This window comes from Bos javanicus, chromosome 1 (assembly GCF_032452875.1).
Source record: "Bos javanicus breed banteng chromosome 1, ARS-OSU_banteng_1.0, whole genome shotgun sequence".
Lineage (NCBI taxonomy): Eukaryota > Metazoa > Chordata > Mammalia > Artiodactyla > Bovidae > Bos > Bos javanicus.
Window position 1 is genome coordinate 73399747 of NC_083868.1, and position 15371 is coordinate 73415117.

A 15371-nucleotide genomic window follows, 5' to 3' on the forward strand; every position below is an offset into this window, starting at 1 on the left:
CTTTTTCTAGAGCCACAGCCCTTTCTTAGAACCGCAGCAGCCAATGCCATTGAGAGTCCAAAAGAAACACTGGAGAAAAACAGACAAGAGGAAAACGTGTTCAAAAAAACAAACAACGCTCCCTTCCCACCCTGGTTCCCGGGCCAAAAAAATAGCACAAAATCTGGCAGAAGGAAACCCCTTCCCCTGAGCGCTGCAGGCTTGCCTCCCCTGGGGATGCCGCACGGCTGTCCTCGCACGTCGGGCGCTGCAGTGGCGCGCGCCCCTCCCTGCCACCGCGCCGACACTGCCCCTGGCGGTGACTCACGCCAGGCAGCCCTTAAATACGCGGAGAACCCGGGAGCCGCACTCATGCTGCAGCCTTGAGCCGCCCCACGTCCTCCTCTCCGGCTCCCTCTGGTCGACGGCAAGCAGGCGGGCGGGCGCCGAGCTGCTGGTAAGTAGGCGGGTCGGCCTCCTGCCTCCTCCTTCCCTCCTACCGGACTGGAAGGACCCGGCTGCCCTCCCCCTCTCTTTCTGCTGACCCCGCTCCCCCGGGGAAGAGAGTCCAGAAGAGGCCGGGCTGGCGCGGTGCCTGAGGATGCTCTCAGAACGCGCCTCCCTGCTGCCCAGGCGCCTGGGGCCACAGCCCGCCTCTCCTGATCCCTGACCCGCCTCTGGCTCCACTGGTCCTACCCATCCCTGATGTCCACCTGAGATGCTGAGACGATGTTTTAGATTGGCAAGACGCATGGCAAGTTGACTAAATTATCACACCAGTTACCCATCAAGTGTACCTCTTTCAGGATACTAGCTCCATCGGGAGAAGAGTTTTCTCTTTTTTAAGTTTCAGATGATTCAAACCCAGGTCCTCTTCTTCAGCACATACTATGGTGGCCACCAGTGGTCCATGGTGAATTTGGGTCTCTCAGGGATTGCTGGGGGCTCCCCAGGCAAGAACTGTCCTCTTTTCATAGACTGACTCACAGTTGCTACAAAAGCAGCTTCAGCAGATGTTCTGATGTCTGGTTTGGATTCCAGTTTGGAATTCCGCTGTGGATTCAGAGTTTTTCCGGATGCTAAGTTTGTGTGTGGCTTAGGCCACTTTCCCCTCTTGCCTTGGCCGCTAATGGCTATGGGCGGAGAGAGTCAGGGCTGAAGATGGATTTGTGATGAGGGTGGTTTGCATTTAAGACTGTGACTGTTGTACCTTTACCAGCTTCTCTGCTCACACACAGAGACAGAAGTGGGGCCAAGGAACCAACTGTGGAAAACCAGAACTTTTCTAGAGTTTCCCAGCCATGCTGAGTGTGAGAGTGCCAGTCTACTTCCAGGGCCAAATGCCTGACCTCTGAGCGGGCTGGGACTCTCTCTTGGATGACACATCACTCAGACTGAAGGTGCTAGATGCCCATCTGAAATGCTCTGGCTTCTCCTTTAGGATTATATCACCGTATCTCAACCAGTGTGGGCACCACTGCCTCCATAATTTAGAACTTCTCTAATGGCTGTCACTTCTTACACTCTGCCTCGACTGAACATCTGGGGTACATTCAGGGCCAGGCCGTAGTATTTGCCTGTGGTCTTGAGTCAGCCAGGCAGGCTCTGTGGGGAGGAGACAAGTATGTGAGAGAGGTCAGGGCCAGGGGGAAGGGTTCTGAACAGACCCTGCAGAAAGTCAGGACATGGAAGGCTCTCGCAGGGCTGGAGACACTACTTGGCTTGCTCAGCAAATGGAAGGGGGGGTGGGGTGTGGGTGGAAGTAGATCCAGATGGGGAGAAGTCAGGAGAGCTGGGGCAGAAGCTGTTCTAACTCTGTCCTGCCAGCGCACGCTCCTGGGGCAGTGATCACACATGGCAATTTGCTTCACTGAGTCCTGACCACCAAAGACTGACTCCCGCTTCTGGTTTCACTGCCTCCATGGGCTTTGGGAACACGGGATTTAGAAACTTCTTTCAAGATCCTTTGAGGAGGGGCTGATCCATTTTATCAAAGTTGGGCCCCCCAGGTGTTACCCTGAGAAGGGGGCTGTAGCCCAAGGCTTTTAAAATAAAAGCCCCAAGTAGGAGTATCTCTTTGGTCTGCTGGCAAGTTTGTCAGTATCTCCTGCTGCTTCTGCCAACCTAATTACAGCCCTGCTCTGGCCTCTTTAGGAAGCCCTACCTCCCCTAACCCTGGGTCTGGAAAGGACTGGCTTTTTCTTTCTCATTTTCTTCTTTAAACAAATGAACTGTATATTGACTTTGGTGGGCCATGAGAGATGGGGTCAATGATTGAACCAGGTGGGGAATGAGGATGTGGGCACTCTTCCTTTGGGGTTCCAGGATGTGTTTGGGGGTAAAGTCCTGAACGGGGCTGTGTATTGAGATGATGGGATCAATCCCTCTGGTTCCTTCCCTGCACTCCTCCAGGGCACTCAGGTGAAACTGAGCGAACATAAGCATCAGGGCAGACTTGAGGAAGAACATCTCTCAGACCATGCAGCCTGGAAGTTGGGAGAGGCACTTGACCTTGAATAATCATGCTGGGCAGCTAGAGGGTGGACTGTAGATAAACCTTAGATCATTTTAGGATGGAGAGAGAGAAGCCACCTCTTTCTGCTTCCAGGTGCTGCCAGACATGTGGTTGATGAGATCCTAAAGCCTCATGTTAAGGTTCAGGGGGTCACCAAGCATTATGGTTAGATAGAGCCCTGATCTGGGTGTCTGGAGTCCTCCATTGATTATGTGACCTTAGGCAAGACCCCTCATTCCTCTGGGTACCTTAGTTTTCCTCTCTACACATTGACCAGATGGTTAGATCAGATGGGCTCAGAGGACGCTGGTTCCTTTGATGCCCTGCCCTCTAAGTGCTGCTCCTGGAAAGAGCCTCCACTGCTGGATTCAACTCAGTTCAGCCCCAGATTTATGACAGGGATGGAGAAAGGACCACTGAAGGAAATAGCGACAGAGGGGGCTGGACCAGGTCTGTGGCCTGACCTTTAGCTCCCCCATCCAGGGTTCAGTCTCTCTTTACTGCTTGGCAGTAAATGACATACATCAGGAGTGTGGGGTCCCAGCTGACCTAGGTCTCAAGTGGTGGTAAGGGCTGTGGACCCCTGTATCAGGGTCACTTGGGGGATTTGTTAAATGTGCAGGGTCCTGGGCACCCACTCATCCCAGACCTCAGGGTCAGGAGCTCTGTGGGTGGAGCCTCCAGAGATTCGGATTTTACTCAACAGGTGGATGAACAATAATTGTAAGTAACATTTAGTAGGTACTCATTTGGGGCCAAGAGTGAGTCTAAGTGCTTTACATGTAATCCTCATTGATGTGATGCCGTGAGGTTGGTTCTGTTAAACACACTTCCCAGGTACTTCCAGACAGTGTTTGTATACTGATTGGGGTGGGGGGTGGTTACCTCATATCAGTGAGATGGGAGGTTAGGATGCAGTGAGCCCCTTAGTGACTTCAGATCCAGTGGACCATGTACAGAGGAGCAGCTGGACCGAGGCTGACGCTGGCTGAGTGAGGGAGAGACAATACAGCTCCCTCGGTGAATGGGGCACCATTCAGTGCACACGAAGCCACGTTTTGGGAGGCCTCTCTGGGGGAAGGACACAGGCCAGGGAGAGAGATCTCCTGTCTGGGGCTCAGTTTCCCCAGATGGGCTAGGAGGTTGCCTCCCAAAGGCCACCTCTGAGCTCCCCAGTCCATGAAATGGCTATTGGCCATGTGAAAATGCACCAGTTAACGAGTGGGATTACCCTGCCTGGAAAACTTCTGAAACATGGTGGGCCTGAAAAGATGGATATGAGGTCCTCAAGCCTCAGTGAGAAGGTGGCTATGCTGGTGGGTCAATGCAACCTGTAGGGCGCGGTGGGAATGGCAGGGCTTCAGGCCAAATCTCCATTCTGTGTCCTTGAAGATATCAGAGCTGCCCAGGGGCCTTGGGAGTCTTTACAGGAGGGGAAACTGAGGTCTGGAGAATTCACCTAAACTTACACTCCAGCTTAGAGTCAAGACTGGGTAGCTCATCCATCTCCGAGGCTCTTTCCAAAATCTTTGTTCCGTGGCATTGAAATAAGAAGGCGTCTCCTCCCATGGAAGCTCGTGTTTAGGGAATGTGAATGATGGTATTAAACCCCAAAGTCCCAACCCACCAGCCAACAAAGCCCAGGGCTTCGAGGCTAATTATGTGTTTGCCCATGAGTCATATAGGCAGTTCTTGCTAAGGCGACCCAGAGCCAGAGCTCTGGGTCCGAGCACTTCTCCTGGGGAGGAACCACGTCAGAGTGCCCAGGTGAGCTGTCTGTCCGTCCTTCTGTGTACTGTGGGCTCAGTGAATTCCCCGGACCCGTGGCAGATGCTAGCCTGGGCCCCCTCCAAGGACAGGGGCTGGTCGCTGCAGTGACTGAGAATGCGTTTGGCTGCTTGGAGGAGGAAGGTGTAATTACGGTAGCTTTGTGGGACTTTAACTGGCATTTGTCACGGCTACCAAGCAGCGCAGGGCAGCGTGGGCTATTAGGCTGCTGTGTGCTGGGCTCCCGAGCGCCTCAGGCTGCCACAGACGCAGGCCACCCTTACTGGAAATCTAAGGGCCTGCCCGGTGTCCAGCCCTGCTCCTGCGGTCCCTCCCTCCCCGGAAGCTCTGCAGCTGGGTTTGTAGTGGGCTCCCCAGAGGTCCTTTGGAGCAGTGTCAGCTGCAACAAGTGCTGGCAAGTAGGAGCCCACTGCATGTGGTGCTGGGGTGGGCTCTGCAGACGGGAGGGTTTTATGAGGGGGAAAATCTGCAAATTCTTGCAATATTTGTCAAGCTGAGTGTGGTCTGTTTTAAACAACAGTGCCTCTGTTCCTATAAGGAATTATCTTGTGCTTCCTCCTCCCAAATCACAAGGTACCTCCCCTGGCCCTGGGCCCTTCCGGGGCCTGGTTTGATGCCCCTCCCCAGCTGGGGAGTACAAACTCAGAGAAGTCTTAGATGTGTCCTCAGAAGGTACCTTGGCCCACACCCTCATTTATAGATGGGGAAACTTGAGAGGCTGCCCTGGGCTCGCCAGGTTATGGGCACTTTAATTTAATCTTTAATACTTGGGTGACAATACCATTTTGAAGCATTCTGGGCATAGAAGCTGAGTACTGCATGGCTCATAACCAGAAGTGACGCTTTGCCTTTGGTAAGTTAGTCCAGGGAGTGGATCGCTCTCTCACACATATCAAGGGGATGGGCGAACACCCACTGGGAGTGCAGTGCAGAACGCCACTAGCTGGGAGTGCAGACACTATTGTCTTGGTAGATGGCTCTCATGTCCTTGCTCTGACACCCAGCCTTAGAATCCTAACCTCTTGGGGATGAACAGGACACCAGCTGTCATCCAGCTCAATACTCTACCTGGTGTAGGACCCTGTTCTCCAGCATCCTTACCAAGTAGTTGCTCAGTTTCTATTTGAACACTCTCAGTGATGAGGAGCTTACTACCTTATAAGTTTGTCCATTCTGATTCTGACAAGCTGTCTTTGGTGATGAACTGAAATATGTGACCCCATAGCTTCTTCACACTGGTTTGGACCTTGGAGGCCACATGAGTAAGGCTGCTTTCTTTATCCCAAGTTAGCCCTTGACATATATTAAGAAAGTGCTTCCAGATTCTTCACATCTCTTCTTCTGGCTACTCATCCACAGTTCCTTCAGTGGATGCAAGGATGTTCTGGTGTCTGCATCCCTTCACCCTCCTCAAACTCTTCTCCAGAAGTCCTTCAGGAGACCAGTTTATTACTGGTCTTCTTCAAGTTCAGGGTGAAACTGAGAACAGCACTGCTGATGTGGACTGATGAGGGCAGTGTAGAGGAAGACAATCACCTCCTTTGTTCCACACTTAACACTTCTATTAATGCAATCTACAATCACATTAGCTTTTGTGAGCAGCCTTCCTTCTCTGTTACCATCAGTTAAAAAGCCCTAACATCTAAGGGTGGATGTTAATTCACTTTTTTCAGTGCCCTTTATCTAAGCTGTTAATTTTCTGCTCTCAAGTTCTGGATCTGACATTTGCCTATACACGTTCATCCTTTTTTTTTTTTTTAATTAATTTTATTTTATTTTTAAACTTTACATAATTGTATTAGTTTTGCCAAATATCAAAATGAATCTGCCACAGGTATACATGTGTTCCCCATCCTGAACCCTCCTCCCTCCTCCCTCCCCATACCATCCCTCTGGGTCATCCCAGTGCACCAGCCCCAAGCATCCAGTATCGTGCATCGAACCTGGACTGGCATCTCGTTTCATACATGATATTTTACATGTTTCAATGCCATTCTCCCAAATCTTCCCATCCTCTCCCTCTCCCACAGAGTCCATAAGACTGTTCTATACTTTTAAATGTGTCCATAGCTTACTCTGGCCCCCTTCCTTTACATCTTGATTTCATTAGTCAAGTTGTTATTTTTCTTTCTTCTCTCTACAGTTTTACATACTTATTTGAGTCTTTGAAGTGAAAGCACAGCAGGTCAAGGCTTGTATGGTTTGTGACTAAGGCAACAATCAAGGTCTGAGGTGGGATGAACTTGGGTTCTGTCCCTAGAGTAAACTTTTTGGGGGACAGGGGAGGGTTGCACTGAGTTCCAGGTAAGGAAGCCTGGACTACTCTGAGTTATGGACCAGGCTCAGGACCCCATGAGTGCAGGGGAGCAAAGAGAGATCAAAGAAATACCTTTTCTACCCAGTCAGTTTATGGCCTTATAGACCATCATTTGAAATTCTTTCCTCTGACTCAGGGCTTTTGCTCATTAAAAGGAGAGGCAAGGAGAGGCACTGCATTAACACTCAAAGTTCTCATCAGCTATCTGAAGATCTTGGCTTGAGGCTTTAAGCCTCAGTTTCCCTGCTTCCTACATCCCTTAAAATGATGGGAATGTATGATCAGCAGTTCTTAACCCTTTGGGAGTTAAAGACCTCTTTGAACCTCAGATGGAAGTTACAGATGCTCTGCACATACACAGAAATCCTTCATCATTTGACTAAGAATGCCAAGGTTATAAGGGCATATTGTGGGTGAGCTTGGCACATCTCACACATTTTCACAATGCTGTACAGATCACCTCCACAGCCTTTCTCCTATCTGCCCCTCACAATGGCCTCAGGTGGAGACAGTGGTTATCGACATCACTGAGGGCGAGGAAGCTGAGCCTGGAGGCCTCAAACTTCATTCAAGATCTAGCGACCCCATGGACTGTAGCCTACCAGGCTTCTCTGTCCATGGGATTTTCTAGGCAAGAGTACTGGAGTGGGTTGCCATTTCCTTCTCCAGGGGATCTTCCTGACCCAGGGACTGAACCCGAGTCTCCCGCATTGCAGGCAGACGCTTTACCCTCTGAGCCACCAGGGAAGCCCAAACAACTAGTTCAGTTCAGTTCAGTTCAGTCGCTCAGTTGTGTCTGACTCTTTGCAACCCCATGAATCGCAGCACGCCAGGCCTCCCTGTCCATCACCAACTCTCGGAGTTCACTCAGACTCACGTCCATCGAGTCAGTGATGCCATCTAGCCATCTCATCCTCTGTCGTCCCCTTCTCCTCCTGCCCCCAATCCCTCCCAGCATCAGAGTCTTTTCCAATGAGTCAACTCTTCGCATGAAGTGGCCAAAGTACTGGAGTTTCAGCTTTAGCATCATTCCTTCCAAAGAACACCCAGGGCTGATCTCCTTTAGAATGGATTGGTTGGATCTCCTTGCAGTCCAAGGGACTGTCAAGAGTCTTCTCCAACACCACAGTTCCAAAGCATCAATTCTTTGGCGCTCAGCTTTCTTCACAGTGCAACTCTCACATCCATACATGACCACAGGAAAAACCATAGCCTTGACTAGACGGACCTTTGTTGGCAAAGTAATGTCTCTGCTTTTCAATATGCTATCTAGGTGGGTCATAACTTTTCTTCCAAGGAGTAAGCGTCTTTTAATTTCATGGCTACAGTCACCATCTGCAGTGATTTTGGAGCCCCCAAAAATAAACTAGTTAGTGGTCCTTAAATATTCACATAGGGCCCAACCCCCATGCCCCATTTTCCACTTTCTATACAGTTTATAGGCCTGAACTCAAATACCAAAACTTCCATGACTTTGGATCCATTCTCAGATCAGTACCATGTCTGAGGGAACATTTGGGCCTACCTACCACCTTTCAGTGTGTCCAACTCTTTGTGAGCCCCTGGACTATAACCTGCCAGGCCCCTCTGTCCATGGAATTCTCCAGACAAGAATACTAGAGTGGGTAGCCATTCCCATCTCCAGGGGATCTTCCTGACTCCGGGATCAAACCAGGGTCTCCCACACTGCAAGCAGATTCTTTACTGTCTGAGCCACCAGGGAAGCCCTCTCAGCTCAGAGTACATCCTAAATTTTCTCGGACTTACTTAAGGCCACTCGATGTTTCTTTTGGAAAGTGGTACTGGTACCCAGAAGGCAGACTCCAGATGTCAGCTGACGCACAGCGGTCCTTTCAGCGAGACAGGAAGTGGTGTGGATAATTTCCTTTTATTGGGAAGGTGGTTTGCATTAAACCTTGATGAAGCACCTGTGAAAGGGTTAACACAGGGGCAGGCTGTTGCCGGTGGTGATGGGGCAGGGCGGGGCCCAGGGAGAGCAAAAACTGAGCTTCCCTGCAGTCTTTTCCACCAGATCACTGCATGGTCCCACTCTGTTGGCTGCCGCAGCTCCTCCCAGCAGCCTCCGTGTTCATGGCCTCAGCATCTTCCGCCTGGTTCAGGCCTGGTTTATTTGTTCTCATTTCCTATTGGTTTCTCCTGAGGAAGCCATGTTCAGCCAGCAAGTCCAGGAACTGAGAGGGACACAGAGATGGATAAGATACTGTTCCTGACTTAAGGAACTCGTTGGGATGGGGCACCAGCAGCCCTGCCCTTGTGAAGCCTACTGAGTAGTGAGGAAGCAGACGGGGTCACAGGGGATGCCATATGTGCCTCTGTGGCTGGGCTGGGGAGGAGGCTGGGGAAACCACCGGCATTGGAGGGCGACTAAAGCCGACTCACGGAATCCTAAGGTGGAGGCATGTGAAGTGCGGGAAAGATTTGGATGAGGATGAAGAGCCCTCTAGGTTGCTTGGGCAGCGGCCTGGAAGTAGGAAGGCCGGCGGGGAAGATGAAGAGGCTTGCAGATCAACCTATAGGTAGCATGAGATGGGCACGTGGTCATGGGGTTCAAAGGCAAGCCGGTGTTTGGCACCCAAGGTTGATGCTGGCTTAAAAGTAGTGGCAGTGTCGGTGAGGCAGTCCTGACCCGCATGCTCTCTCTCCCCTTGCAGAGGCCATGCTACCGAAGCATTACCTCCTTCTGCTGGTGGGCTGCCAGGCCTGGGCTGCGGGTTTGGCCTTCTATGGCTGCCCGAGCGAGTGCACCTGCTCCAGGGCCTCCCAGGTGGAGTGCACAGGGGCACGCATCGCGGTGGTGCCCACCCCGCTGCCCTGGAACGCCATGAGCCTGCAGATCCTCAACACACACATCACCGAACTCAATGAGTCCCCCTTCCTTAACATCTCGGCCCTGATCGCGCTGCGGATAGAGAAGAACGAGCTGGCCCACATTGCTCCCGGTGCCTTCCGCAGCCTCGGCTCGCTGCGCTACCTCAGCCTTGCCAACAACAAGCTCCAGATCCTGCCTGTTGGCCTCTTCCAGGGCCTGGACAACCTCGAGTCGCTCCTGCTGTCCAGCAACCAATTGGTGCAGATCCAGCCGGCCCACTTTACCCACTTCAGCAACCTCAAGGAGCTGCAGCTGCATGGCAACCACTTGGAGTACATCCCTGATGGGGTCTTTGACCACCTGGTGGGCCTCACCAAGCTCAATCTGGGCAAGAACAGCCTCACCCACCTCTCACCCCGGGTCTTCCAGCGCCTGAGCAACCTTCAGGTCCTCCGGCTGTATGAGAACAGACTCTCAGACATCCCCATGGGCTGTTTTGATGGGCTCAGCAACCTCCAAGAGCTGGCCCTGCAGCAGAACCAGATTGGAATGCTGTCCCCTGGCCTCTTCCACAACAACCGTAACCTCCAGAAGCTCTACCTGTCCAACAACCACATCTCCCAGCTGCCCCCCGGCATCTTCCTACACCTGCCCCAGCTCAACCGGCTCACGCTCTTTGGGAACTCCCTGAAAGAGCTGTCTCCTGGCATCTTTGGACCCATGCACAACCTGCGGGAGCTGTGGCTCTACGACAACCACATCACCTCCCTCCCGGATAATGTCTTCAGCAGCCTCAGCCAGCTTCAGGTCCTGATCCTCAGCCGCAACCAGATCAGCTACATCTCCCCGGATGCCTTCAACGGGCTGGTGGAGCTGCGGGAGCTGTCCCTCCACACCAATGCACTGCAGGAGCTGGATGGAAGCATCTTCCGCATGTTGGTCAACCTGCAGAACATCTCCCTGCAGAACAACCGCCTTCGGCAGCTCCCCGGAAACCTCTTCGCCAACGTCAATAACCTGTTGACCATCCAGCTGCAGAACAACCAGCTGGAGAACCTGCCCTTGGGCATCTTCGATCACCTGGGGAAGCTGTGTGAGCTGCGGCTCTATGACAACCCCTGGAGGTGTGACTCAGACATCCTTCCGCTCCACAATTGGCTCCTGCTCAACAAGGCCAGGCTGGGGACAGACAGCGTCCCTGTGTGCTTCAGCCCAGCCAGTGTCCGTGGCCAGTCCCTCATCATCATCAATATCAATGTTGTTGTCCCCAGTGTGCAGGGCTCAGTGGTCCCCGCGGTGCCCAGCTACCCAGGGACGCCGACATACCCGGACACGTCCAGCTACCCCGACACCACCTCCATCTCCTCCACCACTGACTTCACCAGCCCCTCACAGGACTACACCGATCTGACCACCATTGAGACCCCCATTAGTCGTGGCCCGGGGGACATGCCCCGGGCCCAGAGAGGGCTGGCCATTGCCGCCATTGTCATCGGCATCATTGCACTGGCCTGCTCCCTGGCTGCCTGCATCTGCTGTTGCTGCTGCAAGAAGAGGAGCCACGCGGTCCTGATGCAGATGAAGGCACCCAATGAGTGTTAGAGAGGAGGGCTGGAGGAAGGGCTAGGGGACGGTGGGACCCCAGAGGACCTGGGATTTCACCGTGCTGCCTTCACCTCTGGGTCCACAGACCATCCCCTGTCCCTCTCTCTCGGGTCCCCTAGAGAAAGGCATCCCTACCTTTTCCTGACCTGCCTGGTTCTCCTGTAGATGAGGTTCTGGCAGAACCTTCTTACTACCAGGGAGATCTAACCTGCCATGGAAAAAATCCTGTGGTGGTCCCAATTCACATGCCTGGGCTTCTTTCCAGAAAGCCCCTCCTCTAAAGCTCACCAGCTCTCCTCCAAAACGTGCCTTCCCTGTGTCTGTGCCCCCACTGGCCTCCATAGACACAGTTATCACACACCTGCCACTTTGTGGAAATAGTTCTCCACCGGGACAGCCCCTCTCCCAAGTATTATGTAAGTTGATTCCCCTTCTTTGCTCGTCTTGTTTGTGGCATGGCTCCACCCTGTCCCCTCAAATGAAAAGTCTCTCTTCATTTCCTGCCCCTGAAGACAAGGTGACTTTTCTCCTCAAAGGAGGCTTCAAACCTTTTAGCTGCTTTTCCAAGAACTGCCAAATGTCCTGGCTTTCAGGATGCTATGATAGAGAGAAAGGGAAAACCGAGGCTGCTCAGTTTCTGAAGACAGAGCCATCATCAGTATCTGTCTTGTGATTTTTATCTGGAAAAAGAAGAAAGGCACCGGTGAAACAAGTTTTGCCTCTTTAGAGAATATTTCTGAACTGCAAACTTTGCTTTGAAAATTTTAGTCCTTTAAGGAATAAAATCATGTAGAAGTTCTGACCTCCCCAAAACATGAAAGTCAGCTTTTTGGTATTGGATGGAGAAAGCAGTCTGGTACCTGGGGATCCTTGTGTTCACCTGCAAGGTTTTTCTCTTCTAACTGTTTCTGGAAATGTAACCTACATACAGAAAAGTGGGAGCATGCTAGTGTAAGGTTTGATGGATTTTCACAAACTGTACACACCTGTGTGATTAGTACCCAGTTCAAGAAACGAGACATCACCAGGATCCTCCATCTGGGGCTTTTACTGGAGAAGACTGGGGCTTGTGGAGATGGTATGGACTTACCTGGAAACTGGCTCCCCACAGACCAGGATAGGCCCCTGCCTGCCCTCCCCCTGCAGCCAGTCCTTGCAAAGGCCCAGCTACCAGCAGTGGAGGAGAAGATGTAGGTATACTCTGGCCTGAACAGGAAATTGTATTCAATGCCAGACCTTCAGGCACCCAGACTGGGCAGGTCAGAAGCATCTCAACTAGAGAGGCCCATGCAACCACACACCCTACCCTGCCAACAAGCTGTCTGTTGCTTACTGGAGGTTCCTCTGCTTGGGCCTTTTATGGGCATGAGATGCCCTATATCTGTTTTTAATTTTCACTCTGCATCTGGGGAAGTGAAATAGCTTAGGGATGAGATCCTTTAATTGGACAGCCAAGTATAATAGAACCCAGCAATCCTTCTGGTCATGGTAAAATTCTTCATAGACATTACAGTCAGCTAGAAACTGAACTTCAGCATTCTCACACACAGCAGGCAACACGGATACACAGACAGGTCAGACTGGGTCAGGGACCACTCTGGAGCTTCCCCCTGCCTGTAGTCTGGTTACAACAGTTGAGTGCTTTGGTTCAGTGTTGCAGTCACATGAATACCTGCCCTGGCCACCATTCCTGCTGCACACATATTCACAGTGGTAAAGAAAGTACACTCATGACGATGCATGTCTTTCTCTGGACAACTGGTATACCACTTTAGAAATAGAAACAGTGAAATGGAGACTTTCAGGTGTCTGTGTCTTCCCATAAAAGAGCTGAAGCCAATACTGTACAGATTTGGAAATCTGCCATCAATCCTGACTGGCCTTTACTAGTTCCCTCTGCTGCACGAGACAAATAAGAAATCCACTTTGGCCTTAACAGCATGGTGCTGACAGACCCCGACGAAGAGTCCAGGAGCAGATGTGTGTTAAGAGCTAGTGCATTTTGTAGCTTTTCACTCTCTGTCACAGGAAATCTGGGAGAGATGTTGTTAGAGGCAAAGGACATTATCTCACCAAGGTAAATCCGGGTCTCCAAAATGTTTGCAAAATATGTATAGTACTTGGCAGACATGTACCAGGGTTTGCCAGGGTCCAAAAAGAAATGAGCCTAGAGCTTGGGGCTTGAGCATCATTCCCAATGGTGACCTGCCTTGTTGATCCTGGGCCCCAAAGGGGAAGCGTGGCCTACTCTCCTCCGGACAGGAGGCATGGTTTGGCACTGCATTCTTCAAAGGACTCCGTGTAAGGCGGGTCATTGTGCAAGGGTACAAGTGGGCCAGAGACATCAGAAAGGTAAGGAAGGAGTCTTCGTCATCCAGTGTGACCTGTCAAGCTGAGCCCAGACCCCTGGGTATTAATAGCATTGGCCACGACCTTGGAATATCTTCCTCTCTGGCCCAAGATACCTCATATGTCTCCAGATCAAAGGCTGGCCTGAGGGCAGCTGTCCTCAGATGACTCCCCAGGGAAGCACCCTAGGTGGGGCTGGTGGACCCTTTTCCTGACCTTCTGAGTGCCCCTGGTCTTTTCTCCATCAGAGACGGGAGGGAACCATTGAGCCTTCTCTTCCTTGGCAGGCCATGTGGTCTCTCTAAACCATGTTGTCTGGTCAGGAAGCTGCCAGAAAAGGTGGGTGGAGTTTCCTTTCCAACAGGCTCTTGGCTCTTGGCATTTGCCCACTTCTTGGGGCTGAAGTGAGCTGCTTGGTTCCCCAGAGTTGAGTTCACTTTTCTCCATAGCTCATTGGCTTCTAGTCCTCCTTGTCAGTTCTCCATTTGGAGTGGAGGGTAAATATTGGAGGAAAGATAATAAAAACTGGTTAGAACCACTGTTTTTCAAAAATGTTTACTCTGCATAGATACCCTTCAAAGCACTTAGCAGGCATTTTCTTTTTAACCCTCACAACAGCCCTGTGCAGGAGCGGTACACGTGTGAGGATCTAAAACCTCTTGCTTCTGCAACATGATTTAACAGGCTGTGAGTGTTCCTTCTCTCTTTAAGCTCATACAAGAATTCATGGCCTGTCCTAGGCTTTCATTGCTAAACCAAGGAAAATGGGAGTCACTGTCTTGTTGCTCCCCGTCATCTTAGCTATTCGACCCCACCTGGTACTGTGTGGATCCAAAGCTTTGTAAATACAGGAAAAGTTAAACTCATCCATCCATTAAAGAAAAACTGGCTTTCCTCAAGGGACTGTTGGGCTGAGTGTATATTTTTCCTCCTCACCAGGATTTAAAGGCACAACGCCGTTCTCAGAACTCTTCATGGGCGGCAACAGCATTGTCACAGATGTCTGTGTAGTGAAGTGTTAGGAATCATTTCCAGACTCAGGAAGTTTATGAAGAGGAGGCAACTACAGATAACAAGATAACTGGAGTTGCTAGAGAGACATGGGCGGTAGCCTGCCTTTAGCTACGAATCACTCAAGGAAATCAACCCACAGATCCCACAGTTGGAATTGAACTGGAGTTGCTGGGGAGGCAGTGGTGATCTTGGGGAGGAGGTCATGGCTGTGGTTCAGAGAGGGGCGGGGTGGGCACTCCTCCAGGCCAAACTCCTCCCCGTCTGAACTTTCTTCTTCACCCAAGGAGGGATTGTTCTCACCAACTTATCGCCTTCATGCTGCCTTCAAAAGTGGATCGATTTTGCCTCACTTAGGGAACCATTGCAAATAGTCCCAGGTGCTTGGTGATGTATTTAGAGCTTTCTAGGCCCCCAGGGTTTTATAGAGTGTGAGCCCTGGTGGGCGAGGTGGGGGGTCCTTCTTTGCTGGATGCTGCTTGTAACAGATTTGGAGTACAGAATCGACAATAAATGGCATACTAAGGACACATGTGTTCCTATGGGCGCCTTGGCTAAGGGATCTCGCTGTTGATTCTATGCTTGTCACACAAATGCAAGGCTGACCCAGACAGCTCTTCACAGACACCAGATATTCAGGGCTGGGAAAGGCTTTTGGAAAGCGAGTGGGATCAAAATGATGTCTTGAGGTCACTATGGCTGGATGGGGCCTTAGGAATAGGCTCAACCCATTTTATAGATGGAGAAAATAAGATCAGGACAGGAAATGAATTTCTCATAGTCACCTAGTGAACTAGTGGCTGAGCTTGCAAGACAACCAGGCCTCCACTCCCAACCTGGAGCTTCTTCTATGTCTCAGAAAGGCAGTGAATTTCCCTCAACATTCATCAAAGTGCACATGCATTCACACTCATGCACACACAGGTGCACACTAGCTTTGATGGGTAGGACTCTCCTGCACACATCTGGACTCTTAC

At 51.3% G+C, this 15371-nt stretch overlaps 1 protein-coding gene across 1 annotated transcript; it reads left to right on the forward strand.

Annotated features, from left to right (window-relative positions):
- The first annotated feature begins 342 nt into the window (after nucleotides 1-342).
- Nucleotides 343-14922, forward strand: LRRC15 (leucine rich repeat containing 15). The gene is made up of 2 exons (XM_061412540.1): nucleotides 343-436; nucleotides 9272-14922. The coding sequence occupies exon 2, from the start codon at nucleotides 9277-9279 to the stop codon at nucleotides 11029-11031; it is 1755 nt and encodes a 584-aa protein (XP_061268524.1). The 5' UTR covers nucleotides 343-436; nucleotides 9272-9276; the 3' UTR covers nucleotides 11032-14922.
- Nucleotides 14923-15371: the final 449 nt, after the last annotated feature.